The 19,842-nt window shown below is 31.6% G+C and overlaps 1 protein-coding gene across 1 annotated transcript; it reads right to left on the reverse strand.

Annotated features, from left to right (window-relative positions):
- Nucleotides 1-2,396: 2,396 nt before the first annotated feature.
- LOC125867793 (uncharacterized) lies at nucleotides 2,397-3,868 on the reverse strand. The gene is given in 4 exon segments (XM_049548373.1): nucleotides 2,397-2,656; nucleotides 3,082-3,261; nucleotides 3,750-3,814; nucleotides 3,816-3,868. Coding segments are annotated over 4 exon segments (414 nt in total). The 3' UTR covers nucleotides 2,397-2,540.
- Nucleotides 3,869-19,842: the final 15,974 nt, after the last annotated feature.

Genomic DNA, 19,842 nt, shown 5'->3' on the forward strand with positions numbered 1-19,842 from the left:
GTGTTTAGAAGTCCTTTAGAGTAGTTAGAATCAATAGGAAGTGTTAGTACACTTTAGAAGGACTTAAACAGGCTAAACGATGAAAAACGGGTGAGGGCAGACGACCCGGGCGCGCCGCGCCAGCCCCTAAGTTACTGGGACTCATTTCTGGCGCACCGCCCCAGCCTTCCTGGCACTACGGGGGCTTGCCGCGCCAGCCCCTCCCCAGGCAAACCCAATGAACTTTTCAACTTGTTTTTTGATCTAAATTCGACTAAACTCGATCCTTTTTCTCAAATTCTCTTCAGAATCAGATACCCAAAACATATACACAAAAATCTAACTTAAACAACTCAAGGAATCAACACTTTAATCTCAAGGAACTCCTCAATCCCAACCCAAATTCAAGAACAAAAGCAATTCAAGAACACCCATCAAGAACATTCAAACTTCCAATCTTTTTAGAACGAATTCACGCTGAATTAAACATGTTTGGCACGTGGGTGAACGAACCCAACGTTATGAAAGTCTCACATACCTTGTAGGATCAAATCTTTGAGGAAATCCGCAATCAATTCCTTACGAAGATGACGAATCTTGATTTTTCCTCTTATCTTTTCTTTAAAGCCCTAGCGTGAATTTTCAATTGTGCAAACTAAACCAATTCAGTTTTGACCCTAATTAATTTACTAAAAATGAATTAAATCAAGTGAGTATGGAAAAGACCAAAATACCCCTTAATAAACCAGTTTTGACTTTCCTTATCTAAACAGCCCGACCTCCAATGGGAATATCTTCCTTGTACGAACTCGAAATTGAGAAAACTCGGTGGCGTTGGAAAGATAAATCAAAGATCTTTTCTACGGTATCTGGTAACACACCTAACTCACCCTGAGCTAGGAGTTATGGTCGTTTGAAGTTAACCCAAAACTCAAACTTAACATAACTTAACCAATTTTTCCAGATTTTTCATTCTTTCCAAAAATGACTCTTTCTAATTCTAGCTCTTTCTAGTTCTTTCAATTAGCGAGATGTTACATAGATAAACTGATATAAGTAAACGAAAATTATTCAACTATACACATTTTTTTTATTTAAAATATACGACGAATTGTATACAATCTATATAATATGGAGTAACATATACAAATTTGATATAAGTCAACGAAAAATTATTCAATTATACATATTTGTTGACTTGAAATATACAACGACTTATATACAAACTATAAAATAGTCGCATAAACACGCAAAGCAAACTTAATGTGAAATTCGATACCAATTACATACATCTACAAATGATTTTCAAGAAAATTAACTACTTCATATAGAATGTTAATACGCTTAAAACTATTTTAAACTTATAAATAATACACAATTCAAACGGATATTCGTTGTCAATAACATAACACTGCAAATTAAACATAAATTAACCAAAAAAATATATGAAATACATAATAATTGAATGTGGTCAGAAAAATATACAACTTGTAATGGGTAGATTGTTGTATACAAACCAACAAAAAAATCAATGAATTATGTTCTAATTCTGAAGAAATTTCAATATAATGAACACAATGAGTACTTTGTATTTCGTCAAGAAGGAGAAGTCTTATTTGGTAACGTATTCTAATTGAACTAAATGACCTTTAATTAAGGTATTATTTTCCTTAATTACCGCATAATTAGTTATATATAATTAAACATGATATTATATAATTATTTTATAAAAAAGGCGAAATATACAAATCTGATTCGCTAGCTATTTAAACTATTACTATGATGTGTAAATAGGCAATTTGTGATTAAGGAAGCCTAAGACTTTAGCTTAAATGCTACTTCCATAGAAGGAAGGATTTAAACAAAAGGAGAGGCCAGCAATAACTTTTTCGAATGGTTATAAAAAAAATTCAATACACGGGAGGTAAACATAATATCGTAAACCACAAGGAAAATGAGTGTTATAGAGCGAAACCTCAAGGGATATCTATGAAATTATCCCAATTTTATAAAGTATAAGATTGGATATTCACATAATTGTCTATTACAGTTAAATTATTCATCTGATCATATCCATTAAAGTATATTTACCCGTTATTCACTCTTTATTAAGCGTCAAAATGTGAACCAAAAACAAAGTTACCTCTAACAACTCAAATCGAAACCGTGCCAAAAACATGATATTAGGCCCCAAATTCAAATGTGAGATCTTTGTATTAAAGAGCAAAGCCAAATCGACTTCAAATTCTAGACGCTTAAATAAACACTAATAACATATCTCGATGCATGTGTCCTTTTCTATAACTTCCCAAAATTTCCCTTTAACATCCACAGACTCCAAGCCACCTTTCATTCAAAGAACTCGAAGCTACATTACACATGACAAGTCTCTATGAGTGAAAACACAAAGGATATAAATCAACTTAATTATAATTAATAAGCAACAGAAGCAACGTTACAATACATACATCAAAATACAAGATTTTAACATAAGTGACTTGTAGTAATAATCCAATTTTTATTGTGCGTACTCCATAGAACTATAGAATTAAGCACCATTGCTAGATAGTTGTATAAGCATTGGGATTAGCCTTAGGATTTGATTCAATACTTTTAGTCCTCTGGAGATTCGTATTAGTCGTCGTTGGAGCACGATGAAGCCTGCATCTGAATGAACCTGCATCACCATTAAAACGAGTTTAAATTATACACTGACAATATAAAAAAATATTTGCTTAATCAATTTTTTCAAAAAAAATTTACCAACACTAACTTTGTATAATACGTACAATGATGAACCTAACTTTTGGACACAACTCTTTCACTTATATTTAAAAAAATCATACAAATATACTAAGTAAACACTAATGATTTTGTCTGAAATTTTCAGATTAAAAGTGATTGAGCATCCATAGTTTATAAATTTCGAATTTGCCTCTGAGTACGTAAGATTGATTGGTATTTTAGCATAAATAGTAAAGTAATTTGTTAGCACAAGTAAAATTACATTGAGAATGTTTAAAATGTTTATTACATTGTTAGTGTATATAACTGAACTTCGATTCTTACTTTATCGAAGTTTAATTTTATTTAAAAAGGAACCTGCATGAGTCGTCGGAGAGCAAAGACAACTGTTCTTGGACATACTTCCTTGCCTTGCTAATCCTCCCGTCGTAACATTTTCCGATGTCGGCGATATATTTTCCGGTTCCGTCGATGAATTAATCTCCACCTTCATATCCTTAGTAATAATTGCTCCAGCTTCCATATTCCCTCTTCTAACTGAAAAAAAAAAAGATCACCAAAGTTCATTTATAAAAAAATTACAACTCAATTCACTAAGATGAGTACTAATACGAAATTAAAAGAAGGTGGAGAATATTTCGTTTTCTCTATGATTAATATCCTTTTTTTTTAAAGAAGAAAAGATTTTCAAATCTCTTAATATAGGATGATGGCCTTGATTTTGAACTTACTTGATCTTGGATGTGTAAGAAGTTGTTTTTTTAGCAATATTATTGGGGTATGGCTTTTTAAATAAAGATAAGAACTTTGGGAAAAGGGAAGTTATAGTTCAACAGGATTCATGAGGGTTATCTTATTCCTTTTTTTCGATTTTTCATGTCCGAAGTTCGTATTGGAGCCTCGATTAAATTTGATCTTGCACTGTATAATTCATTTGGAAGTGGCTTTCTTGATAAAATTTTCTTCATATTTAGAGTTCGAACCCAAAACTTCTGATTAAGGGTGAAACAGTCCTACCATTGCACCACAACCCATATTAATTTCATAAGGATATTTGGTTGTGGGTAAAACTAAAAGGATAAGGGGAAAAAAAGTGATGGGAGTGCAGTATAGTAGTAATTAAAGCAAAGATAGCTATAGTCATATCTATTTATCATATAAATATAATAACATAATACAACTTTCATCTTTAATTCAAATATCTTTAGTCTTTTTCTTCCTTTGGTGTCACGAGAGATATAATCAACTCCTTAAAATGTCCCATCTGCATCCAAAATTTAAATCACTTTATGGTCATCACTCAACCACTCCAAATATCCAATATCAATACAAGAAAACTTTAATCTATTTACTATTTTTTTTTAGAATATTTTTGATTAGGGTACGTGGACTTGTGGAGAAAAAAATATCATTACTGAAAACTATGACATTAGCTAGGAAATTTATCGATAATCATCAAGTAATTCATCGATAAAGATCTTCTAATTGATTAATTAATTTTTCTTATAAATTATCGCTAATTAATAGCTAAATGGGATAAGGTTGAAATTTTTATTTCTAATAAAAAGTGTATAGAAGTTTGAGAGCATTTTGTGGAAAGTAGTGCAAGAAAAAGCTCTTTTTGTTTGTTCATTTTTTATACAAAATTTATTGACCAATTAATCTAAAGTTACATCAAGTAAAAAAAGCTTTCATTTAAAAGTGGATAGATGTTATTCATTTTATCACATTTTTTAATGTCGAGTAAGATAAAATTACAACTACTTTGTCAACCACCTTATTTCTTTAATTCTTCCTATCGTTTTTTTTAAAAAATAAAAATAAAATTGCTTTGTTTTAATCATGATGAATATTATAAGGTTATGTTAGAGCACTTTGTTTCAAAGGGGTCCCAAAACTGTCATGATGGCTTGGACATTACAATCCCATGGGTGGGTTCTCGAATATTATAAAGGACCCCCTTTCTCACATCATTTTATTTGGTCTTAGCAAAAGTAAGTTTTAGAATTATTATTTTTATTCGGTGTTCGATCTAAATACTTGTATTGAAGCCCAATTAAATTTGAATTCGCGTTAGAAAGTTTTACATTGGGGAGGGGGAGGGGTAAAACACTCCCTAACAAAGATAATTCAGTACCTACAGGGACTCAAATCCGAGAGATCTGAGTAAGAGTGAGTACTTACCATTTCACTACAACCCTCGTTGGTAATCATGTTTCTTTCTGTCTTGGGGGAGGGGGTTGGTCTTCTCAATATTTTTCAACCTAGATACAGGAGTCCATGCTAGCACGAGTTTAATATATATTATTTTTTTTGTTTAAATTTATGTGATATAAATAGAATGTGGAGAATTAATTAAATTTGTAAGATTGTTTTAAAATATTTTAAATTAATAATTATAGTAATTTATAATACTTTTTGTGTACTTTTCAAATAATATTTGATGTTATCATTTCTTTCCAAATTTAAGCAGAGGTGGAAAATAAGAGAAGGTAAGGAAGGATTGTATATTTTTGCTAAGAGGAAATATAAGTAACTAGTTCTCAAGTATGCAAAGTATTCATTTTATATATATGATTTCTAAAAAAGAAATAATTAGACATGTATCAAAATCAGACCAAGAAAATGTCGGTCTTTTATGTATATATCACGTTGTATATGGTTCATATCACACACATTATCATGGAAATATATTCATAAGAATTAAGATAAATAGATACAAAATGATATACATAGGATACTACGGGAGCTCAAAAGTGCAGATTTTACGTATTCTAAAAGAATGCAAAATTTTAAAAATAGAAGTTGTGATTTGTTGGGTTTTGGCCATCTTGGCCTCAAGAAATTCGGTTTCATATTGATTTTTTTTTTTGTGTAAAAAGCTGATGATGCAGAATAGTAAACATTTAGCCTATATAAGGTACTATAGCTATAGTTTAAGAAAATTATAATTTGCGGCTATAGTTTTCTCAATTTTGTTATTCACCTGATTTGTATACATTCAGAATTTTGTATATGCTTACCCTAGCTATTTGAATACGAATGAAAAATTCATAATAAATTACTCTGTTTGTATATTGGCAAGCGAAATATACAAACGGAGTTCTGGAAAATTCCTAAATGTATAAATTCAAAATTTATATATACTTACCCTATGAGTATATTCGCAAGCAAAATATACAAACAGACAGAATTATACAAACAACAACCTCCATAGCAAACAAAACTATAGCTTTGGAGTTCATATATCGAAACTATAGGTATAAAGCGTTATTATGTCTATTATGTTTGTTATTTCGTCCTTCAAATTAATGCATGCCCAAAAAGGGTCTCTGGATGTACAACCAGATATGGACCTGCCTGGCCAAACTTTCTAAAATCAGAGTTATTAGTATTTTCAGCCCAAATCACAATTTTCTAGGAATTCAGTAAAGGGCCAAAGCGAAGTTGGGACGGCCCAAAGTATTTTCAGAAAACAAACATTGTTAAAGAGGCTTGAACTGTTGCAAATTTTCAGAACTCATTGGGCCATGCGGCATGCCCAAATCTTTCTTCTTCGGAAATATTCGCAAATAACCATTATATAAAGGGAAAATTGTATGAAATAACAAACTATTAATTCAAATTAAATGTTATAGCTATAGTTTATTTTAAGTTTAAATTATAGGAACCACATATTATAAGTACTAAATAACATTCTATCCCTTCTAGTTTTTTATTTACCAAAAATCCCTTAAAAATGATGTTTGCGGGATACATAGCGTTGTGCACGGGATACATTAGATTTGATACATTCCACATAGCGGGATACATAGCGTTGTGCACGGGATACATTAGGTTTGATACATTCCACTTAGCGGGATACATAGCGTTGTGCACGGGATACATTAAGTTTAATACATTCCACTTAGCGGGATACACAGCGTTGTGCACGGGATACAAGCAGGATACATAGCGTTGTGCACAGGATACATGCGGGATACATAGCATTGTGCACGGGATACATAGTGTTTGATACATTCCACATAGCGTGATACATAACGTTGTGCACGGGATACATGCGGGATACATAGGTAAATAAGGGATTTTTGAAAATTTTGAAATAAGTAGGGATAAATGGATATTAAGGTAAGTAAAGGAGTGTAGTTAAGTAATTTGTCCTTATTTTAATTGTAATTCGTAGCAAACATTCCATTTTTTTTGCCATCTGATTCGGTATACAATTAGCAATTTTTGGTATACAATTAGTCATTTTATACATTTCGGTATAAAATGTTTTTGTGTTTGTATAAAGCGAGAGAAAAGTGTATATACAAATACATATATTTTCGTCATATACACTTATAATTATACAAATACAAATCTTATTATACAAATTACAATGTATAAATGAATTTATACAAGACTGAACAATTTGTATAAAATTGGATGTTTCTAGCGAATTATACAAATCAAAAGCTCCATAGCAAACAAAAAATTTGTTATAGAGCGCAATTATGCAAATTATAGCTATAACATACAAATATGATTTTTATATTTGTTATATGTGAAAGTTACTCTATAATAAACATAATTATGCTCCATAGCTATAGTTTACATATTTACTAGTTATAGCTATAATTTAAGTTGTCTCATTTGTATTACTCGTGAGTTTGTATAATTCACTGGTACATTTGTGTAATTGAATTATTTTTGTATAAAAACAAATAAATAAATTTATACAAACGCAAACATCTGAACTTTAAACAGTTCTACAAATTATATTATACAAACGTGCGAATTATACAAAGTAAAACACTAAGCCGCGTAATTATACCTAAGAGTAGATCACGAATTATAATTAAAGCAACCTGTAGCTATATTAACTAATTAACTGATATATGTTTGTTTATCCGCATAATTTACCTTCTTGAAACTTCTCACCAATAGCAAAAGTTGGGCTCTCAAGCAAAGAAGTTGGCCCAGGTCCTCCATTCCAAAATCAAGACAAATAAAATGTTTCTCTCCTCCCTTCATAAAATCATTTTCTTTACGCAACTTTTCTTCGTAAAATGAAATAGATAAATCCCTTCTTGCTCAATTAAAGGAACGGCTTTACTTAGAATAAGTAAAATTCTTACTTAAAATTTCACTGATTTTATAAAATTAATGAGTTTACATTTCAATACAATTTAAATTTCCTAATTTATCATTAGAAATTAGATGACAATTCAAAATCCTTTTTAAAACTAGAGAAACAAGTCAGGTGAAAAGTAAAACTAAAAAGATGCTAAAAAGGAAAAGGTGTTGGGTTTCAAAGAATAAGGACGTCATGTGGAAACTTACAATTACAAATTATGTTGGCGATAAATCAAATGAAAAATTAGAGCATACTAAAAACATATTATTAATATAATTTGGCTAAACGGTCTACATATTATAATTGAAAAGGCATAAATATGTTAGGAGAAAATCTCCCATAAACAAAACTCTCTCTGTGAATATTATTGCTTTCTGGTATGAGAAGATCTTCAATTTATGAAATTCCAAACATTTGGAAGAGAATTATATTTTTTAGAGGTGTCAAAAATGAGTCTAATTATAGGTAATCCATCTAGAATATTAAGGGTTGGAATCAAAATATTTTGAATTGGGTTTAATCTCAACTAATTTTAATAGAATTCTTAATTGAACCCAATTTAATCTGTAATTTCAACATGTTTTAAGACTCTTTATTTGCATTGATATAATATATGTTTCTATATTGAAGGTATGAATTGCTATCTATTTTACATCTTTTAGAATTTATCTATACATTTGTAACTTCTTTTTTCAATTTTTCTTGAGTTAAAATTCGAATTGTGGTTATAAAACTTACATAATAATATATTAAAATTATTGAGATTAAGCGGATCAAATTTCGCAGGTCAAGACCCACCCCATTTTTAAGCTCATTTGAGTCCAAAGTAAACTTGGGCAGGTCAAGACCCAACCCAATTTCTATTTCAATATATTTTAATATCTCTAATTTCAATCTAACCCGCCCATTTGATACCCCTAATATTTTCCTTTCAAAAATAGTTAAAGCAATTATGGTAGTAATTTGATTTTCCTTCTAGGAAAAAAAATAAAAGCTCAAATATAATAAGAAAATCTGGACGAAACTCTATAAAAAATTTATTTTTTTAAAAATGAACTAAAAAAGAAATTAAAACAAATTGAAATGAAGCGAGTAGCAAATATGACATGGGAACCATTAACTAAGCGTATTGCTGCCCTCTTGGTCTTCATCATATTGCCCACAAATCTCAAATTTTGAATTCGTTTCTGAACACAATCAATATTTATCAGGGTATTAAATCATGGAAGAAAATCATTAGTGATGTCTGAGGGATTTATTAATGAACAGTGATAGACCCCATCAAAAAGAGGGATGACGACACAAATGAAACTATGAGTGGTGTAGAAGAAATCTCTTAACATAATATTACGTGTCAGTACTGTATCAGTAAGTATTACTGTATATTATGTATAATAATAATATCTAAGTATTATGTCACAGCTTGCAAAATTAAAGAGGGACAAAAGCCTCATCAACTGTATTTGTTGGAACATAACTGAAGTACCCAACAATATCACTAAATAAATCCAGACATCAATTTATTTAGCTCCATATATCTATCTACCAATATTTAATCCAAATACAATGATATTATATAGTATATACTATAACACTATAATGTCATATAGTGACAACAACACGTACATGAATGTATTATAATATTATATGTGTACCACTACCCAAATTCAAATACTTTATCAAGTATACACAAATATGACGGAGTTAGAATTAATTATCTCTAAAAGATTTAAAATACTATAAAAGTAAATATTTGAAAAATCAAAGGAGATTTAAAACTTGTTATACATACATAAAAAAAAATTTGATCTTATACATACAATTATTATAACAAAAATACGTTTTAGCGACAATAAATATATACAATAACAAAGAGTGATTAAGTCTTTACTAACATTAGTTAATTTTCAAAGAGTGTTAATTGCCTCTAAAAATACATATTTAGCGATAATTAAACTATTACCGTTAATTAATTTCAGCTATTAATCATTTTTGGTGTAGTGAGTATAATTTTTTGAAAAGAAATCCGGAAAATGGGGGGGAGCTAGAAGCTCGGATACGAGTTCGGCCGAACCTAAAAAATTAAAATTCTGACTTTGTCATCGTCGAATAAACCTGCTTACAAGACAATGATGTAAGGGGGATTCTAAGTGTCACCTGTTGGGATGGCATACAGCAGAAGCAGATCCTTAATTCCTCCCAGCAATACTCTGTGCATTCATTGTAGTGTTTGGTTCTTGGGGAGATATACTCCATATTTATATTCAATATTATTAAATACTAGCTATTAAGGTACTTGCAAAAATTATTTGCCTATGCTGAGGTCATGTAGGTCACATAATTTTGTATCCTAATTAATGAATATTGTCTCCAACTTATATACAGCTTGCTTTAATAGTGATTTGATTTTTTGCTTCTTTCACTCCACCCAACTAATTTTATTTACCTGTGGCGGAGCTACAGTTCAGTAAGGGTGGTCAGTTGAACATTCTTATCGAAAAATTAAATCATATATATAGATAAAATATTCATTATTATTTGCATATATATATATATATATATATATTAAAAGATGAACACAGGGGTTGATAGTCCAGTGATAAGTGTATGCTCAGTTAAGTCCTTGGGGTTTGTGGTTTGATTCTCACTACTTTCATTTTTTAACACAATCTTTTTTGGACCAAATTATATTTAAGAACAAAAAAATATTTTTTACTACTTCCATTTTTTAACACAATCTTCTTCCGACCCAATTATATTTAAGAACAAGAAAATGATTTGTGCACCTATCTGTTGAAAAAAAAATTATTTATCCCTTTAAAGTTTGAACACCTTGAATGAAATTTTTGGCTCCGCTCCGCTACTACCTGTCACAACTGAGTTACTGCATGCCCACATTTACATCGGATCATGTTCATTAAGGTCACTTATAGATACATCCATAAATACGATATATCGACTAATTAACACTTGCCATTTCCTTTACAAAAAAAATAAAAATTGGGGGTAAGAAAAAGGGAAATGAAGAAAGGGATGACAAGATAAAAAAAAATCGAACCTTCACCTTTAAGATGAAAATTAAAATAATTAATCAATTAAATTACTAAGATTCTTCCACTTGCCGTGTTTAATTTGTCTATCGAAAGAAGAATGGTTGCAATGATATACAACACTACTAAAAAAAACAAATTACCGACAGATCGGACCAAGATAAATAGCAAAGTTCATTGCTAATTCTATTTAGCGATAAATTTTTATTAGCTACGAAAATATCGTTCAAAGCTAATTTTGATATTTCGTTTATAGTGTGTCTATTTTTATTTTTGTCACAAATCCATATACTAATTTATCTATATTATTTCTAGATCGAAAAATATTAGTACATGCAATGATGCTTCGTAGAGCATATATTCTAGCTAGGTTGTCATGCACTGCATGGTTATTAAAAGTAAAATAAAATGTTTGAATAAGTTATTGCGTTGAGTTCGATTATATATAATAGAATTATTAGTTCATGACATGTGAAATCAAATTACATGTAAATTCAAAAGAAAATAAAATGAATAGCTTATATTAGTTGATACTTGATAAGTTAGTTGAAAGGAAGTATATGTGGAAACGTATCTAATTGTATATTTTCAGGATCTTTGTAATCATTTCTCATTGCATGTATTGCTCTAAAGATATTTTTACCAATACCAAGTTACTCAGAGATATTTATTGGTAGATCTTTTTAAAATATAAAATTTATAATTCTCAACGATAAAGTCAAATTAAAGTAAATCTTAAAAATGGTTCGGTATTAGGCTAGCATTCAATTAAAATGAAGATTACTTTTAAAATGGGTTATATTGGTCATGCGAAAAATCAACTGAACACAAAATTATAATGTGCACACCCACAAGAAATAGTATATATATATATATATATATATTTATTGTATCTTTCTGTATATGTGATATATAAACAGTATATCCACACTATTATACAAAAAATAAAATGAAGAGAAAAAAATCGTTGATTCTAATATAAAATAATTAAATTTTAAGAGTGGGAGAAAGAGAAAAATAAGAATGGACAATAAGATATGATAAGTTGATAACTGGACCATTTATGACCGAACGATTACTCTGCTTAATTTTCGTATCAATTTTTAGATCATATTTAATGCCTCTATACACGTCTTATTTGTAAAATTTATAAAAAAAAAAAAAAAAAAAACTTATATGGACCGCACTAATTAATTAATTGCTTTACTTTATGTCATTTTCCTCACATTGGGCTCGTGCAAAAATAAAATTAATTAATTTTTTTTGTCGACCACATGTAAATTTGGTTAGATTTGTCTTGCAAATTGAATCTTAAGATGTACTCCATCCGTCTCATTTTATATGTTATTCCTTTCTATAAATAGCTGGACCATAATACTTGTCATTTTTATAAAATTTATGCATAAATTACCATATTTTGACTAATATACCCTTAATAGAATAGTTAATTAATTTTGCTAATTATTAATAAAGTTGACTTAAGAAAACATTAAATAAGGATAGAAGGGTAAAGTTATATCATTTCTTAATGCAAGTGCAAAGTAAAAAAGTGATATATAAAATGGAACGGAGAAAGTACCTATAAAGACAAAACTTTATAAATTAAATATAGAATTAGTTTTCTTTAATTAAAGAAATTCTGATCGTAATCGTGTTTTTTTTTTCTTCTTTTTCTTCTTATTATTGATATTAGTATTATTTTGTAAACAAGAAGCAGACTACGTGCTAAATATAGCTGAGCTATACACCATCATTCGAATTGATATTTGATTGATACGTCAAAATAATAATATTCACTTTATACAGAAGTATACAATATCCTAAAATACTCTTCAATCACGTGATCTTAGACATGTTAAGTGAAAAATAAAATTAAAAGTGATCGAAAAGAATATTAAAACTAACTAAAAAAAAATTGAACTCTAATCTTTTTTTCAAGAACCACCTAAAGTTCCAACAAAAAAATAACTAAAAAGGTGAAATATTTTTTCATTATCTCAGTTGCAGCACAATACTTCAACTAGTCTCCATGTTCCTTGAGCGGAGTTGGCTAGCTGTCGACATATTTTTTACGTCACCGGCCACATAGTCTACAATGTCTTGCACTGCATCGCATTTGCCGGGGCTGAATCCTGCGATTGAAAACTCTCCGAAAGGGGAAGTCACAAACGAATCCTCTAACGGCGGATGAAGAGTTTTCTAAGCCAGGATCACATCCTTTGAGTCCGGTTCCAATTTCTGAGAGCATTATGCTGAGTCACTCTAAGAGTAGAATCATCACCTTGTACTTTCTTTTTTAAAATTATTTTTTATTTTCCACTTGGTGTTTGGTATTGCATTGGAGCACAACTATTTTGAATTCGCATTGCGTAGGGCCATTTAGAAGAAAGCTTCAAGAATTTTTTCATATTTAAGGTTCAAATTCGAAATCTCTAATTAAGTAAGGAGCAACCTCGCCCAACATCCGTTGATGGTGAACGCTTTACGCCTGAACTTGGTTGTTATTCCAAGGGTGAAATTAACATGAGCTAAATGTATTGGGTAAACACATGTCCATGATTAAATTAGATAATTATAAATTGAGGTCAAGATAATTTGTGACTAATTAGCAGTTGATGCACGTTGAGCGTGTACATATTTCGTGTCAGATAAAGGTACTTTATTAATTATTACATTAATTCATCAATATTTGATGGTATTTAATTTGGGGCAAAAGGCATAAATTGCCCCCTAAACGTATACCCAAAAGTCATTTACACACTTTAACTAATGGTATGACCTATTACACACCTTAAGTACATAAAAGTATATTTATTTCCCCCTTCCGTCACCAAACCCAGGACATTATGCCTAGAGTGAAAGCCACTCTCCTCCTAGTTAAGCCACGTAATAAAAGACCCCAATCCGATTCATTTGACCCAAACCCGTTTCTTTTGACCCAAACCCGATTTTTTTCACCCAACTCCATTTTATTTTACCTTAGTCCATTTATTTCACCCACCCGTTTCCTTTCTCTAAGAACACCAAAACCTAATCGAAAAAATTCATCTGTAAATCCTAATTTTAGCTAATGATTTCTTCGATTTTGTGGTGTTTTTGAAGCATCCTTGTAGTTATATTTGAAGAACATTGTCGATCGAGGCGTTCATCGTTTGGTGGAAGCAAATCGGTGGTTACTAGGGTTTGGTGGGTACAATCGAGGCGTTCATCGTTCATAATTTGTTGTCGTCTCCATATTTGAAAGGTCAGTCAAACATTTCTAGGGTTACTTCATAGTTCATACTTTTTAGCTTAGGGTTATTTCGTCTTTATTTTTTTTTTCAAGTTTACTGTATGTCGTCTTTCATTCACATGATTCCCCGTTGTTATAGTATGAATTTTGTTGTTGTAAATGTTTTGTCGTTGTTGTTGAGGGTTAACTGGTAACATTATTTTCAGGTTAAAATGTCTGTTGAATTGATTACTTTGAGATTTTACCACGGTGGTGTTATTAAGATTGGAAAAAAGGAATACAAGGGGAAACCATATCATGGTGGAGGAGTTTATGAGTTTTTAGATGTTGATATAGATAGGTCATCTTATTTTGAATTGAGGGATTGTCTGAAAGAGTTGGGGTAGGAACCTGAACAATGTGTGTTGTATGTAAAACTTCCTAGAAGTACTGCTACGTTAGAAATCAAATCTGACTATGATACTATATTAATTGCCGAGTGTTTGAGTCATGGAGATATTTTGGACTGTTTTGTGTGTCACTTTGTTGCTGATCCTGTTTTGGTCCCACCTTTATTGGAATATGGGGAAAGTAGAGTAGGTGAGGGAGCATCTCAAAACAGTGGGCCTAATGCATCTTTTGATACTGAATTAGAACTAACATACGAGGCCCAAGAAAATGCCACACATGAGGCCCAACAAAATGCCTCAAACCTTGCCTCAAACCCTGCCCCTGCTTATGCCCCTGCCCCTATCCATCCTTCTACTGATCCAACTCTTGACCATGTTCATCCTTCCTCTGATCCAATTCCTGACCCTGTCCATCCTTCTAATGAACAAGATTCAGATAGATAATCATTGAATGGGGGGGAGGGGGGGATTTAATGGGAGTGATGTAGATGATGAACTAAGAAGTTTTAGGGAGGAAAGGAGTAAAAGAAAGAGAAGGAAAATGGGAGAAAGAGCTCCATTGCCTGATCATGTCAAGTTAGGAACAGAAAAAAAAGGCCCAGATGCTGGGTATGATGAATTACAGGTGGTAATAGAAATAACTTAGAAGGCAAGTTAGCTGGTGATGAGCCTTATTATCCCTCAGATGAAGCTGTCAGTTTTGAAACAGATCCAGATGCTTTCAGTGATGATGAAGAAGAGGTTCAACAAAGAGAGTTAAGCCAAGAAGGAGAAAGAAGGTGAATAGAGTTGTATTTGATGCATCTTCTCAGAAAGTAGTGTGGGAATTGGGTCTTGTATTTGAAAGTGTTAATGAGTTTAGATCTGCTGTTACCAAATATGCTATTGCTGAACATGTTGCAATTGAAATGTATATTAATGAACCAACAAGGGTAAGGGTTAGGTGTACAATTGGTTGTCCTTGGGTTTTATTTGCTAGCTTTGATTCTAGGACAGATAATTTTGTTGTAAAGACATACAATCCAGTTCACAAATGTGATCCTACTAATAGGAACAAGCTTTGTAATAGCAAGTTCTTATCTAGTCACTACTGTGAAAAGATAAAGGAACAACCTGACATTAGAATCTTTGAGTTTCAAGGGCTTATTAAAAAAGAATTGGATTTATATGTTGAAAGAACAGTGTGTAGGAGAGCAAGAAACAAAGTATTACAGGAGTTAATGGGTGACTATGTTCTTGAGTTTGGGAGGATTTTGGACTACAAGAATGAGTTGCTAAGAACCAATCCAGGTAGTACATGTGTAGTCAAGCTTCATGAAGAAACATTTGAAAAAGGTAGAAAAATGTTTCAAGGCTTCTACCTATGTTTTGATGCAATGAAGAAGTCCTTCTTGGCTGATTGTAGGAGGTGCATTGGTTTGGATGGTTGTTTTCTAAAGGGAGTATCTAAAGGTCAATTATTGGTTGTTGTTTGTAAAGATGGGAACAATCAAATGCTACCACTGGCTTGGGCAGTAGTTGAAGTTGAAAATAAGTTTACTTGGGCATGGTTTGTCAAACTTCTAAAGGAAGATCTTCAGTTGGGAGATGGTACAGACCTCACAATCATATCAGATATGCAAAAGGTTAGAATATTTATTGATTTTTTTGATTTATTTCATGTCCTGAATGCCATTTATTTATAAATGTCTTAGTTTCTTAGTTTTATGTCTTGAATTTTCTTATAGGGTCTTGAAATTGCCATAACTGATCATTTGCCAAATGTTGAGCATAGAATGTGTGCTAGACACATCCTTGCTAACTGGTCAAAGAGATGGAGAGGTCTTGAGAGAAAGAAATGTTTCTGGAGGTGTGCAAGGTCTACTTTTGAGGTTGAGTTAAAAGATAACATTAGTTATATGAAAAGGTTGGGCAATAATATAGTTGATCACTTGTTGTATTATAATCCTGAAAGATAGGGCAAGTTTTACTTCAATTTTACCTCAAAATGTGATGTTGTAGACAATAACATGGCTGAATGTTTCAATTCATGGATATTAGCAGCAAGGCATAAGACTATAATTACAATGCTTGAAGAAATTAGGGTGAAAATGATGAAAAGAATAGGACAGATGAGAGAGTTTTGCAATACTTGGATATGCGACATTTCTCCAATGGCAATGAAGGTTCTACAAGATAACACAACTAAGTCTATGAAATGCAGCATTGAATGGAATTCAGATACAGGGTATGAGGTACTTCATGGACCATACAGACATGTAGTTGATATTCAAAGGCAAATATGTAGCTGTAGAGCATGGATGTTGAAAGGCATACCATGTCCTCATGCAATAGCTGCTCTTCACCATAGGAAATTGGACCCAATCAACTACATTTCTCATTGGTATAACAGAGAAACATACATGAAGACATACAACTACTTCATTCAGCCAGTTATGAATTTGAAAATGTGGCCAGAATCACAAAACATCTCTGTGATACCACCTCCTGTTAGGAAGATGCCAGGAAGGCCTGGCAAGAAAAGGAAGAAAGAGCAAGGTGAAACCAGTAAAACTGGAAAATTATCCAAAAGAGGGATTGAGATGTCATGCAGCACTTGTCATAACAAGGGTCACAATAAAAGAAAGTGTCCTCTTGGTGCACCTGCTTCTGGCACAAGCTTTACTGCTGGACCAAGTTCAAGACCTGCTGCTGGACCAAGTTCAAGACCTCCTTCTGGCCCTGCTGCTGCACCAACATCAACACAAACTGTTGTCCCTGCTGCTGCACCAACATCAACACAAATTGTTGGCCCAAGAGCAACACCTAATGCTCCAACTGAAAGAGGAAGGGGTAGACCAAAGGGTTCAACAGAAAAGGTGATATAGTTTCCTTTATTTACTTCATGTATAAGTTTTAAATAAGTTGCTTTACTGAATATTTTGTTATTTTTTAGGGTAGTGTTGCTAGCAGAACAAGAATGGTTGGAATGGGTGCACTACACACACAAAGTGGTGCTACTATTATTAATGTAAGTTCCCTATTTCTATACTTAAATATCATTTATTATTTTTTCTTTAATCACAAATTAAGATTATTTATATTCATTTGAACAGCCTGGAATGCCCAGTGAAAGCTTTAGAAATGTGAAGTCTTCAGCAGTTGTCACTGGAGATCTTGGACATAAACCACCATGTGGTGTGAAATGGAAAGGAAAACAAGCTATGACATCAAGCCAACTTGAAGAGATGAGGGGAAGCAAACAAATGGAGACTAGGTCTAAGGCTGCACATTTGAGCCTAGAGAGCTCTAATGCAATCTAACTTGTTTTGGTAGATTTTTGTTGGTAATGTAATGTAGACATTTGTTTTGTTGGGTGATAGACAATGCAATGCACTTTATCCCTATTTAGTACCCTTATATTTAAGACAATGAATTGCAGTTGTGACTGCATTTTGATTTGTGGTGTTTGATTATGTAACTGCTTTGACATATATTAACTTCTATTTTGATTAATGATTATGCAGTTATGAATGTCTGTTTATGTAACAATATTGCTTCTCTTTTAGTGATGGTTTCTGTGTTTATGGAGGGCAATAAGTGACTACTTAAGCAGTGGCTACACAAACGTATAGTTTAGACAGTTGAGCAGATAGTTGTACACACTAAATATATAGTTTATGACCAAATACAAAATCAAATACTTGCAACAATAAATGAGACAAATTAAGCTAAGGAAAGCTTTGTAAATTCTTTTCATTACACAAAAGCCTTACAAGTTCAACACAATATTGCAAATTTTTGGTACAATAAGAGATCATGACAATTTCCTTGAATGTCCTTCTCCTTTCAGAAACAATACTCTTTGAAATACTAAACTTACACCTAAAATACAAACACACAACAGAGCAATCCAAAGTTGTTTCTCCCTTTTCTTGGACTTGGCCAATTTGTTTTTCCATTTCTTTTCAACTGCTTTCATCTTCTTCAAATCATCATCAAAATTGTCCATTTTTGACTCCTTCTTGTTCATATCTATTTTGCTTTCCATGGATTTGGTCGACTTAGTAGGCTTGTTGGTTTCCTTATCCGAAGTTTTAACTTTTCGAGAAGATTCAACACTATGTTCAAGCTCCGCAATTCTTCCCAACAACTTGGGAATCACAAATTTGGATCTTGGATCAATGTAATCATCTTTCCAAAGCCAAAAATCGCATGATCTACGATTCTTGAAAAACAAAACGAATCATTCTATGGCTCTTGAAACAACAAAACAAATTATTCAACTCTTAAAAAAGATTAACTTACCCCATAGTAAGGACAACCCCAATATATTCTACTAGGATTTCTCAGGGTCCAAGAGGTCAACAAAGGAAAAACAAATCCGTGTTTGCATCGCACCTCTTCCAATTCATGATCTTCCTCTTGTAAACAGAGCCTAGTCAAGCTTATTCGAGCCATTGTAGCACCTTAATAAGAATTACCGCGAATCAAACAACTAAAAATTCAAAATACGAAATAGATAGAAATAAATCAAAATGAAAAAGAGAGAAATGAATCAAAATGGAAAAGAGATGAATGAATAATAATGAAAAAGAGGTACCTTTGATTCAAAAGAAGGAATTTTGAACTATGTTTGAATTTAGGGTTCTTGATTCAGATTTTTGGTGAAAATTTAGGGTTTTTGTTCATTAGGGTCGGGTGGGTGGGTTATGTGAAGGGAATGGGAATATAACCGTTGGGTTAGATTTTTTTAATTAAAAAAATAAATAAAAATGACTTTATTAGTGCGTTGACGCGCTCAACTATGTGGAGCGAAACGCGCCCTGGGTTGGGTGACGGAAGGGGGAAATAAATATACTTTTATGTACTTAAGGTGTGTAACAGGTCATACCATTAGTTAAAGTGTGTAAATGACTTTTGGGTATACGTTTAGGGGGCAATTTATGCCTTTTGCCTTTAATCTGGAGTATAAATGACATTATTTGAATTTAGTCATTCTTTCTTCTTTATTTATGAAAAATAGTAGGAGTACTAACACTATTTGGAAACACTTGTCACATTCACACCTTAAGTTGCAAAAATATGATCATCGAGAAAAAGAGTATTGGTCTGACCGTCCATTTTTAGTTGTTCATTTATTTGAGTGTTTTGTAATTTTTTAAAGAAGTATTCCTTAAGTATTTAGTCTACTAAATTATTCTTATTAATATTTTGCTAAAAAATTGATTATTAATATTTCAAATTATTTACGAAATGGTTACTAATTTTTAATTATAATTTTTTAAAAAATTATTAATTCCAACAAATAGAGAAATAAAAAGAAAAAAGTACATACTTTTATTATAC

The sequence above is a fragment of the Solanum stenotomum genome, chromosome 6 (genome assembly GCF_019186545.1).
Source record: "Solanum stenotomum isolate F172 chromosome 6, ASM1918654v1, whole genome shotgun sequence".
NCBI lineage: Eukaryota > Viridiplantae > Streptophyta > Magnoliopsida > Solanales > Solanaceae > Solanum > Solanum stenotomum.